Source organism: Apodemus sylvaticus, chromosome 1 (assembly GCF_947179515.1).
Source record: "Apodemus sylvaticus chromosome 1, mApoSyl1.1, whole genome shotgun sequence".
Lineage (NCBI taxonomy): Eukaryota > Metazoa > Chordata > Mammalia > Rodentia > Muridae > Apodemus > Apodemus sylvaticus.
In genome coordinates, this window is record NC_067472.1 from 162,670,397 (window position 1) to 162,688,101 (window position 17,705).

The 17,705-nt window shown below is 37.7% G+C and overlaps 1 protein-coding gene across 1 annotated transcript in view; it reads right to left on the minus strand.

Moving 5' to 3' along the window:
* Positions 1–4,203: 4,203 nt before the first annotated feature.
* The window catches only part of Ano5 (anoctamin 5), a 69,552-nt gene continuing 56,050 nt past the window's right edge, over positions 4,204–17,705 (minus strand). The window contains exons 17-22 of the mRNA XM_052189430.1: positions 15,165–15,262; positions 13,805–13,935; positions 12,224–12,429; positions 9,968–10,146; positions 7,942–8,047; positions 4,204–4,425 (exon numbers count right to left, since the gene is read on the minus strand). Coding sequence (XP_052045390.1) covers positions 4,204–4,425; positions 7,942–8,047; positions 9,968–10,146; positions 12,224–12,429; positions 13,805–13,935; positions 15,165–15,262 — 942 coding nt within the window. The remainder of the gene's footprint in view (positions 4,426–7,941; positions 8,048–9,967; positions 10,147–12,223; positions 12,430–13,804; positions 13,936–15,164; positions 15,263–17,705) is intronic.

The following is a 17,705-nucleotide window of genomic DNA, read 5'->3' on the forward strand; positions in this document are numbered from 1 at the left end:
GCTCTCTTTTTTCCTCTACTTCCAACCCTGATGAGCCCTGGGATCTTGTGAGTGGAACTTGTCTGCAGATTAACACAAGCAATAGAAAACCCAATGCCCCTGGGAAGAAGTTCAGGAACTCCCCTGCTTCATGCCCTCGCCTGAAGGTCCTGCAGACTCTGGGTTGTCCACAGCCAGGCTATAATATATAATGATACATTTTATTTCAGGCTATAATTTCAAAAGAATTGCCTTCCCCCATAATATTTATAATTTGGCTTCATTATTTACATCCTGTATGATCCTATGATCAATCTATAAAGTACTTAGAATGTGATACAATCATTTGACTTCTCAGCATTCTGGCCTTAAAAAAATATTGGTTGAATGTAGTGAATATAATATATTTAATAAGTGGGAACTAGAGGTGTAAAGCTACTCAACTGAGAGTCCCCAGATGTGATTGGAGTGGACAGGACTAGAGCAGCTATGGAGGCTTGACTGCCTTGATCCTAAGTGACCTTGTGCAACTCCTGGTAGGCCAGGCTGCCTGTTTGGGAGTCTCTGTCAAAGTGCTTCCAGTAATTTCTCTAGACCCAGCATCTAGTCCTGACTGGCTCAGAACTTTGAGGATGACACAGTGACATTCTGAGCTAATTCTATGGGTAGGTGTGTTCAGAAGTCTCTCCAAAACAACGTATTTCATGAGAAGCCTTCTTTAAAGTTCTTCATTTGAGAAATTAGCTATAAACCCAAACTGATACAGACATCACTAAATGAAGTAAGATGGTTTAAAAAACAAAGCCCCAAAGTTGGGAAGGAAAATTAGATGGGGAGAGAATGCTGTGTGCTGTAGCATAGAGAATAAAGAATGAAGAAAGCTATCAAATAATGAAATGGAGAGACATGAAAAGGATATTTGTGTCAACATATTTGAAATTATTTGCTACTTTAATCACTGAGTGATTTGGCTGTTGAGATAAATAACTAAAATACAACTTTTTCTAAATACCCATGTCCTCATGAGAGAACAGAAGGAAATAAAGGAAGGAAAGGGAAAGGAAGAAAAGAGGGAAAGGGGGGCAAAGAGGGAGAAGGGAAGGGAGAATGGAATGAATAGAGGGGAAAAGGGCAGGAGAAAAGAGCATGCTTGTATACCCTGAGTTAACCTTAGGACAGAGCATCTCTTATCAAGAGAGCCACATCCTGCATCCAATGACATACTTAGAGGAATGGGCACTTATATCTCATACAGTTTAGGCCATACTATACATTATGTTTTAAACATTGTCATTAATTTTTACATAATGCTGAAATAACTGACATACTTTAATTACTACACAGAAAAAGCACATTCAAATTGCAAGAACAGTAACACGATAGTTCTATTGATTCCTTGTGGCCAAGTCCAAAGCCTGGCAATACAATGCCTTCCTCCATGGCATCATTCAATTACATAATAACTATGAGAGGTTCGTCCAAAGCAATGGGTTATTTTTTTTTGAATGACCAGTACCGTTGTTGCTGGAGAGCTGAGTCAATGGCTGTTCACAGTTCCTGACCCTACAAACACTTTGCAAGTAAAAACTTTCTTTTGACACACAATTGTCAACCTGGAATTTCTCCAGATATTTTCTCACCCTTACTAACTGGCATAACAGCGAGAAGAGATTTGTATATTCCTGCTCACAGCCATATCCCAAAGAATCCCACATGAGATTCAGAGGAAACAGCTCTGTCTTTCCTCTTGAAAAGAAAAGGGCGGTGGCGGCGGTGGCGGGGGTGGGGGGGTGGGGGTGAAATCCAGGAGCCCAGAAACACTGCCAAATTCAGATCATTTCGTTTAATGACAGCCCCCTCCTCTTGATACCTAAAGTAAGTGATGTGAAGGATTTTGGGTTTTGTGTGAAAAGAAACAATGAAGATGATGATGACTTTGAAAAGAGTTGTGTGGTATGGGGCTTAAGCACTTGAAGACGAACTGCTTGTTTGACTAAAGGATTAAAGCATCCCATCCTAGCATTCATCTGGTGTCAGCAGCATCTAGCTTAGCATTCCTACACCAACCAATGTGGTAGGTGAAACGAAGTAAATCTGCTGGAACAAACTACACCTGATTTTGGCTAACAGACTTTCCAGAAAGTGACTCTAGTATCTCAGAGTCATAAAACCAGAAGAAAGTGCTCAGTGGGAAATAACAAGGCAAATGTGATGTATCTGCCAATGCACTTGAAAGTGAAGTCGCAGATTAAGCTTAAGTTGTGCTTGCTGTAGAATAAACTCCAGTTTTGATAATTTCTATGATTACTTTGGATACTCAGTGCTTGCCTTGGTTTTGAACCTGCAGTGTATGGGCAGCTGTGGAAGTCAGCGTTGCCCTTATCTTGCAGCCTACCTTCATAATATTTTCAAGCCACAAAATTAAAGCGTATTTCTTAAAAACAAACCCTATAATCTTCTTCTTAAAAAAGTAGCACCATGAAGAAGGCAATGCACATACTGTGTGTGTGACAGGCACAGTGGTGACAGTGTGACTTGACAGGCTATAAGAGCTGTACCTGTGGCCTGAATCATCAAGATAACTGGTTGTCTCATGCTGACCATCTCCACAGAACAAAATTAGCTTTCAATTATGAAATCATTTCAAGTGACCCAAACATGTTCACAAAATCTACCTAGTATATGACAAATCAATATTGTCAATAATGTGATGTGCTAATAACTCTTTTATCATTTTTATAAAATCCATAATCCCTAGTTCTAGATACTTAATAACTATCAGTAGTTAATACTGTGATATCAGCTATGATGTAAAATAGTGTTATTAGTAAGTGAACACTACTTTTAAAAATCTTGTGATCAAGTGTTTTGTATATATGTGGTTAAAAAATACTATATAGCTGAATTCTGATTTAAATTGGAAGATTAGAGTATACTATAGCTGGACTATGTCTTCTACTCTAGTGGCAAATTAAATACAGACACATGTGATATTGTATTAACTGAACCAGTGACAAGAATTGAGGTATATCCACATAGCCCAAAGTGTGGAAGGGATCATTTAAAATAGATGTTATATGACCCAACTATCACTTTCTCACTTTGTTGATTATGTTTTGGTGGAAAGCTCTGTGCTCACAACACTGACAGAGAAGACAAGTTGAGATCTGAAATGTTGTGTCATGTCAAATCAACAGTCATCTAGACAACTGCTCATGTGTCAAGGGCATAGAAAGAAGGCACTTTATATTGAAAGGTGATGTAGCCCATGAAAATATTGTAAACGTACAAGGTTTGGAGTTTCTTTAGAGCAAAAAGAGTCACATTTTGTAAACAGTTTGTGCCCACCTTATACAAATGGATAGAGCTCAAAAAGGCTTCATGATGCAAAAATCAGCATTTCAGAGAAATTTTAAGTTTCACTTTATAATCAAATGAGCTAATCTCTATGTGTCATCCTACATTCTTTAACTCTTAAGAAGACATGCTGGCTTCACACAATACTTGCATTTTGAGACCTGCAGTCACCATGGAAAGAGAGGAGAAACTACCTTTAAAAGCCTTCTGACTATCTTTTATAAAAATCCATTTAGTCTCATGGAAAAAGGAATTCTCCCTTTCCCAGGAAAGGCTACCTGGAATTCTGACTGAAGCTAACTTTTACCTGACATTGTTAAGGATGCACTGCTACTATGATTTTTATCCTGTGTTTGTTAGTAGATGAGATTTCCCAAGACTTCTAATTTTGGCTTTCATTTGTGCATTTTACAACAGCAGATGTTTTATGACTTGGTGGACCTCTTTGCTAGCTTTCTCTTCGAAAAAACCTTTTTCTTGTCGGGAGGGAGGTGAAAAACACTCAGCAGGGGGCAGTAGAGATGTACAGTTGCCCTGGGTAATGACAGAGCACCTGCCCCCTGTTCCTAAGCCATGGTTTCACTTTAAGTAGCAACAATCCATGATTTCCCAGATTCTGGATCCACAGGCTCCTGTAACTGTTTACAGTACCCCATAGAGTCCTGGGATCGATCATTGAATGATGCCAGCCTATATTCTCCTCTGATAGCACACTGCCTGCCTCTATTAAAGTGCATAAAGACTCTGAGTTAAAAATATAAGAAGGAAAGAAAAACAAATGGCTACATGGCTTCCAGCATCCAGCCTGAAACCCAGAGGCAACAGTGGATAGAGAAGGGGCCCAAAGCTTCTCCACTTGTGTGTGGATTAGACAGGAGTTTTGGCCCTCAGAGATAAGTTATCATTTACTGCAAAGTTCTTAATGATGTTACCATATTCAACATCCAAGTTTTCTTTCAACTTGTTGAGCTCAAAGTCATGAATAATTTTGACAGTCATTAACTTTTCTCGTTTGATTTTCTCCTCAACATCTTTGGGAACATCTGGTATCATCCAGGCCAATAAAAATTTAATCAGAAACACGATGTGCTAAGAGAAAAAGAGAGAGAGAGAGAGATAAAGGAAGATCAGTCAGACATATTGTTAGGATCACCAAGTATTTTAGCAAGGAGTCCTCACAGGTCCCCTGAGAATCTGATAAATTCTGTTGGACATAGGAAGTGCAAAGTTTATCTCATTTGTATGTGTATGTGCATGCATATGTGTACCCATATATGCATGCTTATACATGTGTTTATCCTGCAATTTTCACACAAACAATGAAATTGAATGAGTGTATATATATTTATTTTATATTTAAATAACCAATTGGAGAAATGGATCAGGACTATTTAAAAAAAACCCTTTACCTTATCTGTGTCTTGTCCTAAGAACCTAATAAAAAATTCTCTAATATAATCCCAACTCCCTTTAGAAAGCAAAGTTCACACTCAAGCATGTAATTGGTGACATACTGTGGAGTGGAATTTCTGGCAGAATCACCCTCCTGGACCTCAAGCAGTACTACAGAGCAATTGTGATAAAAACTGTATGGTACTGGTACAGTGACAAGCAGGTAGATCAATGGAATACAATTAAAGACCCAGAAACGAACCCACACAACTATGGTCACTTGATCTTTGACAAAGGAGCTACAACCATCCAGTGGAAAAAGACAGCCTTTTCAACAAATGGTGCTCATTCAACTGGCTGTTAGCATGTAGAAAAATGTGAATTGATCCATTCTTATCTCCTTATACAAAGTTCAAATCCAAGTGGATTAAGAACCTCCACATAAAACCAGACACACTGAAACTAACAGAAAAGAAAGTGGGCAAGAGCCTTGAGCACATGGGCACAGGGGGAATCTTCCTGAACAGAACACTAATAGCTTATGCTCTAAGATCAAGAATTGACAAATGGGACCTCATAAAATTGCAAAGTTTCTGTAAGGCAAAGGACACTGTCAATAGGGCAAAATGGCAACTAACAGATTCAGAAAAGATCTTTACCAATCCTATATCTGATAGAGGACTAATATCCAATATATACAAAGACCTTAATAAGTTAGACTCCACAGAACGAAATAACCCGATTAAAAATGGGGTACAGAGCTAAAAAGTAATTCTCAATTGAGGAATACCAAATGGCTGAGAAGCACCTAAAGAAATGTTCAACATCCTTAGTCATCAAGGAAATGCAAATCAAAACAATCCTGATATTCCACCTCACACCAGTCAGAAGGGATAAGATAAAAAACTAAGGAGATAGCAGGTGCTGGCAAGGATTTGGAGAAAGAGGAATACTCTTCCATTGCTGGTGGTATTGCAAGCTTATACAACCACTCTGGAAATTAGTTTGTCAGTTCCTCTGAAAATCGGACACAGTACTACCTGAGGATCCATCTATACCACTCCTGAGCATATACCCAGAAGATTTTCCAGCATGTAATGAGGATACATGCTTCACTATGTTCATAGTAGCCTTCTTTATAATAGCCAGAAGCTGGAAAGAACCCAGATGTCCCTCAACAGAGGAATGCATACAGAAAATGTGGTACATTTACACAATGGAGTACTACTCAGCTATTAAAAACAAATGAATTCATGAAATTCTTAGGCCAATGGATGGAATTAGAAAATATCATCCTTAGTGAGGTAACCCAATTACAAAAAAACACACATGGTACGCGCTCACTGGTAAGTGGATATTAGCCCAGAATCTCGGAATACCCAAGATACAATTCACAGATCACATGAAGCTCAAGAAGAAGGAAGACCTAAGTCCACCCATAGTATCATGCCCAGTTTTCTGAGGAACCACCAGACTGATTTCCAGAGTGGTTGTACCAACTTGCATTTCCACCAGCAGTGGAGGAGTGTTCCTCTTTCTCCACATCCTCACCAACACCTGCTGTCTCCTGAGTTTTTAAACTTAGCTATCCTGAGTGGTGTGAGATCAAATCTCAGGGTTGTTTTGATTTGCATTTCCCTAATGACTAATGATGTTGAACATTTCTTAAGGTGCTTCTCAGTCATTCGAAGTGCTTTGCGTGAAAATTCTTTGTTTACCTCTGCACCCCAATTTTAATAGGGTTATTTGGTTCTCTGGAGTCTAACTTTTTGAGTTCTTTGTATACATTAGATATTAGCCCTCTGTCAGATGTAGGGTTGGTGAAGATCTTTTCCCAATTTGTTGGTTGCCATTTTGTCCTTTTGACAGTGTCCTTTGCCTTACAGAAACTTCATAATTTTATGAGGTCCCATTTGTCAATTCTTGATCTTAGAGCATTAGCTATTGGTGTTTTGTTCAGGAACTTTCCCCCTGTGCCCATGCCCTCAAGGGTCTTCCCCAGTTTCTTTTCTATTAGTTTCAGTGTGTCTGGTTTATGTGGAGGTCCTTGATACACTTGGAGTTGATGGTTGGAACTGGAAAATATCATCCTAAGTGAGGTAACTCATTCACAAAAGAACACACATGGAATGCAGTCATTGATAAGTGAATATTAGCCCAGAAGCTCTGAATTCCCAAGACACAACTCACATATCAAATCATTCCAAGAAGGAAGGAGGGAGAAGGCCCTGGTCCTGGAAATGCTTGATACAGAATTGTAGGAAATTACCAGGAGAGAGAAGTGGGAGGGGGTTGATTGGGGAATGGGCAGAGGGAAGAGGGCCTATGAGACTTATGGGGAGGGGGGAACTGGGAAAGGGAAAACCATTTGAAATGTAAACAAATAATATAGAAAATAAAAAAAGACTTAGCAGAAATAGAAACTTGGTAAATTAGATTAAAATAAAAGAAGGAGAAGAAGGAAGATCAAAGTGTGGATACTTCGGTCCTTCTTAGTAGGAGGATCAAAATACTCATGGGAGGAGATACAGAGACAAAGTGTGGAGCAGAGACTGAAGGAAAGGTCATCCAGCAACTGCCCCAACTGGGGATCCGTACCATGTACAGTTACCAAATCCAGACACTATTGTGGATGCCCAGAAGTGCTTACTGAAAGGAGCCTCATGTAGCTGTTTCCTGAGAGGCTCTGCCAGCACCTGACAAATACAGAAGTGGATTCTCCCAGCCATCCATTGGACTGAGCACAGGGTCCCCAGTGGAGGAGATAGAGAAAGGACCCAAGGAGCTGAAGGGGTTTGCAGCTCCATAAGAGAAACAACAAAGTGAACCAACCAGTACCCCCCAGAGCTTCCAGGAACCAAACCACAAGCCAAAGAGAACACACAGAGGGACCCATGGCTACAATCACATATGTAACAGAGGATGGCCTTGTTGGACATCAATTATAGGTCCTTGGTTCTGTGAAGGCTCAACACCCCAGTATAGGGGAATTCTAGGATAGGGAAGCAGGAATGGGTGGCAGCATGATCAGTGGGGGGTGGGGTAGGATAAGGTGTTTTCAGAGAGGATATGAGGAAAGGGGATAACATTTGAAATGCAAATAAAGAAAATATTTAATAAAAAATCTATTTAAAAAAAGGAACATGTATTTTGGAGAAGGGCAAAATGAAAGGGAGATTAAAAAGGAGATGGAGAGGGTCCAGGTCAGCTTACTTCCATTACTATGATGAAGGTCATCTTGGCGGCAAGGACATGCCAGAACTGCATGTTATGGCTATACTTCTCCTCATGATTGGGAGGGTACCTATAATCTCTGTACCTAAAAAAAAAAAAAAGAACAAAAATGAAGCATAGATAGGTGGACATCTAGGTATAGAGAGATGATCTATGGTAGATAGCTAGATATGATAGATGATAGACAGATGATGGAGAGATTGATAATATATGATAGACACAGATGATAAGTAGTTGATAGATGATAGGTAAACAGACATAGACATGTAGGCAGATGAGAGATAGATAATCTGTGATAAATACATAGGTAGATAGGTGATAGATATAGATGACAGGTAGACAGAATGAAAGATGGATGACAGACAGCTGTTTAAGAAAAGTTTAATAGAGAGACCTGACTAAAGTTTTTATTATTTCTCTTAGGAGATTGAGTACCAATTCATGTCACAAGAAAAATAACAGATACTGTTAAACCTTTTCCTATTCACACTGCTCCAGGCTTGTCCTACCTATCCACAGTACCTCCCTATAATAGGAGATAAGCCAAAGAAACTTTAGTCTAATGCAAACTTCTCTCAGCGGTGAGCCCGCTACCATGGCATTTGATTGAAATCCTCTTCCTATCTGACCTATCTGACTTACTATGTGGACCACTTCTGATTTCCCGAGACTCTGCTTTCTTTTAGATGTATCAATGAGGCAATGTTCTCTTTCTGGACTCTTTAGTGCTCAGATTTTCAGATTACTCTCTACTACAAAGACATCAGACTGATGTTCTTCAAAACTCAGCCAGCTTTTACTAAGTGATGAAACCAAGAAATCAGACAAGAGATCTCAGTCTTGAACACTGAATTATAATCCCTTAATATCAAAGTGTGATGTAGATGAGTGGTTTTGTTTTTCCGACTGTCCTGTAATGGTTTTCTTGCTTTATTAGAATCCCCAAGGAAGAATCAGGGTAATGTTGGAATTAAGATTAAAGGCTTTTGCACACATATTTAAATATGTGTGCATATGTCTATTGGTCTGATATCTATTGATCACATGATTTATCTACTATCTATCTGTATCATCTATTTCTATCATATATATATAATCTTTGCTTTTCAATCTATTTATCTACAATCCATCTATGAATATATCTATCTTTATCATATATTTATAATATCTGCCTATTTATTGCTATCATCTATCAATTATATATCTCTATTATGTTTTTATTTGACCTTTACTATATCTGTCTATCATCTATCATCTCTGTCTATCAATATATCTTCATTATTTATCTTCCTATATAATCTATCATCTATAAATCTATGAATTTATGTATGTGTGTATGTATGTATATATGTATATGCATCTATTTATCTATTTTCTATTTATCTATCATATATCAACCAAACTACTTGCCTATCTTCATAAGCCATCTTTCATCTATATATCTCAATTATTAAGCCATCTAGTATTGACAATTATTTTTATATTCTATGGTATAAAGATCCCCACAAAACATGATACATTGGGTGTGCTAGTAACAGTTCACATATCCTGCCTCACACATTCTCTGCTGAAAAAATACTTAAAGTGGAATCATGGCTGGTGAACTGGCCCCATTAATATATATATATTATTGCTATATTTCCATTTCTTAGTATATTTTCTGAGAATAAATCATAAATTTAAGGTAATTAACTATATTGACTGAGAGAAAGAGGCTATGGATAAATTCCAGGGAGCATAGGCTTGATAGTGAGCATATTTTCAAGAATTATTCAAAAATAGGAAATTATTTAAAAAAATAATATGACCTCTATCCATAATGTCCCTTCTTTTTGTACAGTTTATCAGGTTGCACAATGTTTGAATTATGGAATGGATGCTTGGTATCAACTCAAGAAATCTGTTTTCTCAGGTAAACCTTTTAGACAATAGTACACACATTAGGAAGAAGATAATTTAACAAAGACATTAAAAATACAGTGCTAAAACCTAGACAGAAGAAGACCTGCAGGTGATGAAGTCTCTTTTCTCCATGGGCGCCGTGTTATTGGGAAAGTCGGCTATCAGGAACACTGACAGGCTGTTATTGACATATCCTCTCAAGCGCTCTGTGGAATTCGTTGAGTAGGCATAGAAGTAAACTAACCGAGGGATGATGTCTGATGTGAATGAGACAATGAAGGCCTGATGGGAAGAGGGAGAGAAAGATGATGACCTCAGCCCAGCTCAAAGTCTGACTTGTACGCAAGCCCACTTTTGTGAGCCACATGAATGTGAGATGACTCAAACACCACTCTAAAACACACAAAGGCTCACAGGTAGCCTGGGATTAATCTTCCAAGATTTCCTAGCTAAAAAATAGCTAAGTTAAGAATTGAACCTACGTCTATTTGCTGCTCCAAAGCATGCTCATTGTCCTCAGCCTTGCCATGGTTCATTTTCCTGATTGACACATCCACTGTCCTTAAAAAGAATTGCCTCTGTCTGGGCTAGGAGAGAGATAGGAGGGGATAGGGGAATTCATTGGTCTGTATCTCTGAGTGTTTCTGTTTGTATTCGTGTGTATTTGTATATATTCCTAAAATCTGTTTGTATGTGCTTATAGGTGTTTATGTCTGTATAAGTCTGTATGGATGTACCTGTGTGTATTAATGACTGTGTTTGTCTGTGTAGCCAGGTCTGTTGTCTGTGTATTGAGTGTGTCTATAGAAGCCTGATGAATGAAAAGACGGACTGTGGGTTGATACTTAATTGCAGCTTATTCCAAGTGATTTCAGAGCTTCATTTTATGGTGGTGCTATTTTTTCCAAAGTAAAATGATCACAGAAATAGTTTGTATATTCTAGATCACATGAATGCACTTAGAACCACCTATCTGACTCTGGCACCAGTGCATTTAGTGGTATATATTTAAAAACCCTTTTCTGGAGCTGAAGGGAATTGTAACTCTATAGGAAGAACAACAATATCAACTAACTGGACCCCCCCCCAGAGTTCCCAGGGACTAAACCACAAACCAAAGGGTATACATGGAGAGATCCATGGCTTCTGCTACATATGTAGTAGAGGATTTTCTTATCTGGCATCAATGGGAGGGGATGCCCTTGGTTCTGTGGAGGTTCAATGCCCCAGCATAGGCGGATGATAGAGCAGTGAGGCAGGAGTATCTGAGTTGGTGGAAGAAAACCATCATAGAGACAATGGGGAGGGGAGATGGGATAGGGAGTTTGCCAAGGGAAGACCAGGAAGGAGGGTGACATTTGAAATATAGATATATAAAATAACCAGTTTTTTTTTAAAAAAAAAAAAAGATAAAAAATCAAAATCCTTTTCTGTTTGTCTATAGGAATGAGTTATATTTTGTATTTCTGTTGCTTATTGAATACGTCTGACACTCTTTTCTCACAACTGGTAATATCAGAACAGGTTTTTAAAAACTGGCAGAGAGCAGTGTTTCATAGGGTTTGGAGTTTTCTTCTTTGTTTATTTATTTCCCAAGAAATTAGCTCTTGCTTTATGCAGTATTTGTATACATTATTCTTTTATTTTCTAAGTTGACTATGATTACTTTTTGTTTTTATTTCTTTACTGCTTCTATTCATGTGTTGTGTCTCTGAGTTTCCTTTGGCAGCTGAAGTCATACACTTAGGGTAGGTTTTCCTGTCTTAGTTTTAAAGAGCATTATCAGCTGAGGATTTTCCCATAACAGTTTGCTAGGTCATTTCTCCATGTTCCCATTGTATTTAAGCTTTAGGATTTCAACCACATTTCTTTTACATAAAGCATCCTAAAATAAATCATAGATATTCAGTTGTCAAATCTCCTTTTGATTATCTCAGTAAAAACTTCAATTGAAAAAAACATAAATTTAATAAATATGAAGGCTGTAAAATTAGTATTCGTAAAATGTCTTTTTAAAAATCATCTTACGATAAGTAAAAATAGATAAATTTAAATTTATATGTACATATATGTACCATCACTCTTTTACTGCATTGTTCAAATATGTCACATTATCATTGATTTTCTGCCTAGATTGATGCAATCTGTAAAACAGCATCATGAAATTCCATTAAGAAAGTACTGTTTTCTTTCTATTGTTCTTTCTTAGAAAATAGCATTTAGATAGCTTGTCCTTATAAACTATCACCATGATGAAATGGGTGCCAATGAGGATTGAGTTAGGTGCCATTCACATTTATCCACCCCAACAGATTAAAAAAGAAATGCAAAGTCGTCCCACGGAAAGAGGCACACTTACATTAGTTGCAACAGAAAGGATGGCCATTCCATAAAGAATGTCTTGCCAGACGCCTATGGAGTGAGCTTTCGCTGCGACAGGTCTCCTGTACTGCGTTGTCAGCTTCCAGGCATCCACTCGGATTCCCATAATGTTGTTCAAGAGAGCAAACAGGGGTGCCAGGGGAAAAGAGGCCACAAACAGTGTGACAAACCCGAACTGTATAACTGAAGAGACAAGGGGCATCCATCATTATGACACAGAGAAAAGGTCCATTCATCCAGTTCCTGCCACCTGTACCCTCACCACTTTTTGGCTGGTTTGTTAGGAAGTGATCATAAATAACACTGAATCGCTCCTCCTTGCTTTTTTAAGGAGCAAATGAATAATCCGAGGGAGAGGCAGTACCGGTTTTCAAGGTGTTTGTCTCCGATCTTCACCTAGAGAACTAGTTAATCTATTTAATTTCAGTATCTTCAACACCAATAACAAATATAACCAATAAGCCCACTGCACAATTATCTCATGACTAAAAGAATAAGTGAGCTTTTGGTATGAACTAAGTCTTGGTTGGCTCTCAATGTACAGAAGCTAATTTTGTTATACGTATTTTACATTTTTTGTCAGTATACCTGCCTGTGTATATGCATTTATTCAGAACTTATACAGTGAGGAAAAATACTCTTTTATCACCCTATAAAGCAATATCTACTTATTGTATACCTAAGCTGCATAAAATAAGATTTCTCATCTCTTTGTGCAACAATGTACACTGTATTATCTAAATAGGATCATACAATATAAAATACATTACAGTAATCTTAATTTATATTGAAGGATGAGAATGTTTTACATCACAATGACAGATTTTAAGATAAAATATATAGTGTATCTAATAAACAGTAATCATGCAATGGTTTTCAGATCATCTCCTTTGTTGCACCCTCTATAGCTCCAGCAAGGCAGGGGAGGTCTGTGCACAGAAGTGCCCTCGACAGACACCTCAAGCACCAGCCACCTAAGATCTCACCTCAGTGTGTCTTCTTTGTTTAATCACCAGGACAAAGAATATAGATATATTTGTATGCATATACATACACACATACACATACACATATACATACACATACACACTCACATACACATACACATATACATATATATATATATAAAACTGTCACCAGCATATGTATTTATCTACTATCCATCTCTCTGCCATCAATTCATCCAATTCATCCACCCATTCATTCATTCATCTATCTTTATGTTACCCATATACCCATCCTCCATATGTTTGTATGTGCCATCTATTCATCTACCCACCTCTCCATCTATCTACCTACCCATCAATCTATTCACCATCCATCTACACATACATAAAATAACATATCATTCCATCTCCCATTCATGTATCTGCCATCATTTATTCATCTGCCATCTATCCATATATCCATGCATCCATCCATGTATTCATCCAATCATCCATCCACCATTTTCATTCAATAATATCAAGCATCTACCATACATAAATAAATTGCAAGAAATGAAAACTATTCATTTTATTAGTGTTGATGTTGCCTCAGAACCATGATTGGAAATTACCTGTTTCCAAGTACTCATAGAACAGCCCACGATGCCCGTAAATCTGAAGGTCATGATCTTGTTCCCAACGACTGTACAGTTTCTCAGAGTGGGTTCGGGTTCTTCGGCGTCTCCACCAATTAAAAATCAAGCTGTCAGAATGGATAAAAGTTGACATGTGAAGAAAGAAGTCAGAGAGCCAGTGTGTTAACTCTGGAAACTATCAGACAGAGAGACTAAGTACCTTAAGCTACCACAATAGCAGATAAAGTCCAAATGAAAATGTAGTATAGTTTTTCCATATGTGGTGGTAGTTAGGTTAATAGAGTATATTAAGGGAGATGGTCAGGGTTTGGGGCAATGGGTAATCTCCTTGCCTCTGAATGCTCAGAGAACCTTTACAGAAATGAAAAATTGAGCATAACAGAAAATGTAAATGAAAGGAAAAGCAGAGGCTTATTTATCCTGTCAACATTCCATCCTGAAGTAGCGTGGTGTGTGTGTGTGTGTGTGTCTGCGCACGCGCGTGTCTGTGTGTGTGTCTGTGTGTCGGTGTGTGTGGTCATGAGCTATCAATACTGGATGATGGATTCTGGAGAGTAGGATTCATCTTGCTTTAAAACTGTGGCCCCTGGTAGGTTGACCACCATGAAATGAATGGCCACAAACTCATGAGTATATGTACAGTATAACTAATGGAGTACAGCAAAAGAAAAGTGAAAGAGAGAAGAGGAAGTTAGAAGTGAGTGGCAAGATAGAGAGCTCTAAGAGGAGTTGGTACAAGAGCAGAGTGAATAGGATTAAAGTACACTATATGTATGTATGGAATTCTCAAAGAACCAAAACAAATTCTATATTAAATTTTTAAATTACAAAAGCAGAATATGCAACATGTAGAATAAGCTACTGAATATGTTGATTCCCTAGTTAAATCTTTACAGCTTAGCTCAAGCAGCAGAAATGCATATTTAGAAGCTTCATACAGTGTGAGCTTCATGCCTTAAATCTTAGCACTCTAGGGTGATCTCTGTGAATTGTGAGTTCCAGGTCAGCCAGAGCCACATTGTGAGATGCTGTCTCAAAGGGGTACCCCTCCCTCCCAAAAAAAGCCTATCCTGAGACATCACATTGTACTCAGTAAATATATATTGTATATTCAAATGATTATATACAAGTGTCACTTGTCATTGAAAATAATACTAAAATAAAAAGCTTTTATAACCAAAGCCTTTATTACAGAGACATCCTTCACTACTCATGGAACATGAATTATTTCTATTTGTATAAATGTTTTTCTGAAAAAGATAACATGACAACAGTAAATATACCCATCTTCTTGAACCTATTTAAATTAAATATGCAATAGGTAAATCATACGTACGGTTGGCAGGCTTCATGAATGTTTCCAAAAATCTGTTTCCCAATCATGATGATAGTTAGCTGGGTGGTCAGCTCTACCAGACAGCCTGCAGGACCACACTGTTCAGAAACAAGAGAGGAGAAAACAGAGATGGAGGAAGAGAAACAGAATTTTACTACATCTGGAATATCTTAAACTCAACAAGTTATAGTTGGACAAGACGTTACATTTATGGTCGGGCAAGGCAGTGATGGAATTTAGGAGCCAATCCGTCCTACAGACCATTAACAGTATAGCTGCATCACATCCATTTGTATACTGTGCTGGAGATACATACTTCTTAGTCTCATTCTTAAACAATAACAACAAATACAAATACTACAACAAAATATGAATCTTTATGTCTGTCTAGGCTAGGGTTGAATGGTGGTATAATTTTCATGAGACCAATTCAGAAAGCATTGGTCATGTCTACTGAGCTGTTGTAGAGTCCCTTCTTGATTCATGAACCTTTCTTGGAAGCCCTATTCTACTTACTTTATATTTTACTGCCAAACCATAGATAGACTCTTTGATAGTGTCAATTGCCTCTCTGTTAAAATGTAGCAAAATCACCTGGGCAAAGAGCCTCTGGGCATGCATATGGAGGGACATTTGTATGATAGTAACTGAAGTGAGAACACCTGTCCACAGTGGGCGGCACCATTCCCTAGATGGAATTTGGGACTGCATAAATGGAGAAAAGGATGGTGAGCAGCAGCAAGCATTCATTGCTCTCTGATTTCTGACTATGGATGAGATCTGAACAGCTGCTTCAAGTTTCTGGTGCCTCGAATTTCCTGCCATGATGGACTGTACACTTGAATAGTGAGAGGAAATAAACCCTTTATCCTTTAAGTTGATTTTGTCAGGGTATTTTATCATAGCAACAGGAAAAGAAGCCAAGACAGGCCCCGTATCAAATTTTACTCAAAGAAAAACTCAAATATCTAACAGATGATAAAACTGGCTAGTGTGTCAGAAACCATGTAGAATAGACTGAAAACCAACGAGTGAATTTCTGGATATGGCCCATTGTTTTCATGTCTGTGATGGGTAAAACTCTGAATTGCAAGGCCTTCAGAGATCTCATCTCAGGATTTATTTTCGTTATTGTTATGTCTTCACTGTCATTATTAAGCTGGTCTAATAATTCCTGGGCATTAACCTACCCTATTAGGCAAATTTTGTGCAGATCAATGAAGATGTACTCTCTTCTAGTAATGCTATTGTAGACAAACTGATAATTTCATACTTCTTAATAATGATTCTATAGAATTCCTAAATTTATACAAGTAATTTTGAGCTCTTTATAGTATGAGAGCTGTAATTAGAGTTCTGAAAACCTTCCTGTGGGTAGGTTAATTGCACTCAGACAAAAAGCAGACTTGGAACATATTTACAATCAGGGAAAACAATCCTTCTAGGCTATCTGTGAAACCATTATTTGATAACTAAATCAATTATGTTATTCTGGATACAGAAACTGCTGACTTCAGACAACATCTGTAGTTTAGTGTGCATGGGCAGGGACTGTACAATTTTCTGTAGGTGCAAGTACAGAAGATATTGACGGGATTTATCTATACGAAACTTCAAAATTAATGAGACACAAGGCAAATGATTTGCCTCTTGATAAAACCATGCTAACGTATGGCATAAAAATTACTGTTTTAAACTTTTAATGAACTTATGGAACTAGTGATAGTTAATGAATGTTTAATTAGGTACTGGTCTTAATGAAAACACATGCAAACATTCCTGATAAAACTCCTTATTCAATTTATTGACTTGAATTAATGTTTTGAACTTGTGAGGAACTTGTTTTAGAATGTAAAAACACTTAGAAAACCATGTGATCTATTCTGCAAGTATAACAACTAAGAATGATGGCAATAAGGGACAGGATTTCTTTCATTCAGCAATAAAAAGAAAAAGGATTTTTTTCTTTTACCAATAGAGAGATAAGCCTTTCTTTTCTTTCTTAGGTTTTTTATTTCTCACAATAAAAATGTAGAAGCATTTTTCTTTCTCTGAGCACAAAGGTTGTTATTTTTCATCTATAATGAGTTTTTTTCTGTATTGGCACTTGCTCAATGAAACTTGCTCGTGGGGGCTTTTGCTTGATTTTCATCTACCATGTATATATATATATTTGTGTGTGTATGTATGTAAATACACATGGACACTTGTGGGGTTAGTGAGTGAGACAGGTGGTGGTTGGAGGCAACTAGAATGTGTGTCTATGAGTGTATGTGTCTGTACATATTGCCTATGTAAGAGATTTTCTTTCTGCATGCCTGGCATTCTTTTCCTCACTCACCAAGAGTTAAGGAACTCGAAATTTCTTACCTGAACAGTGAGATGACTTATGGAGAAAAGAACAAAGTGCCATAATAATCACTTCTTTAATTACCCCCGCCGCCCCTCCCCATGCACACTAAACTACAGATGTTAATTGTCTGAAGTCAGCAGTTTCTGTATCCAGAATAACAGAGAGTTAAGAAAAGTAAGTAACTATTC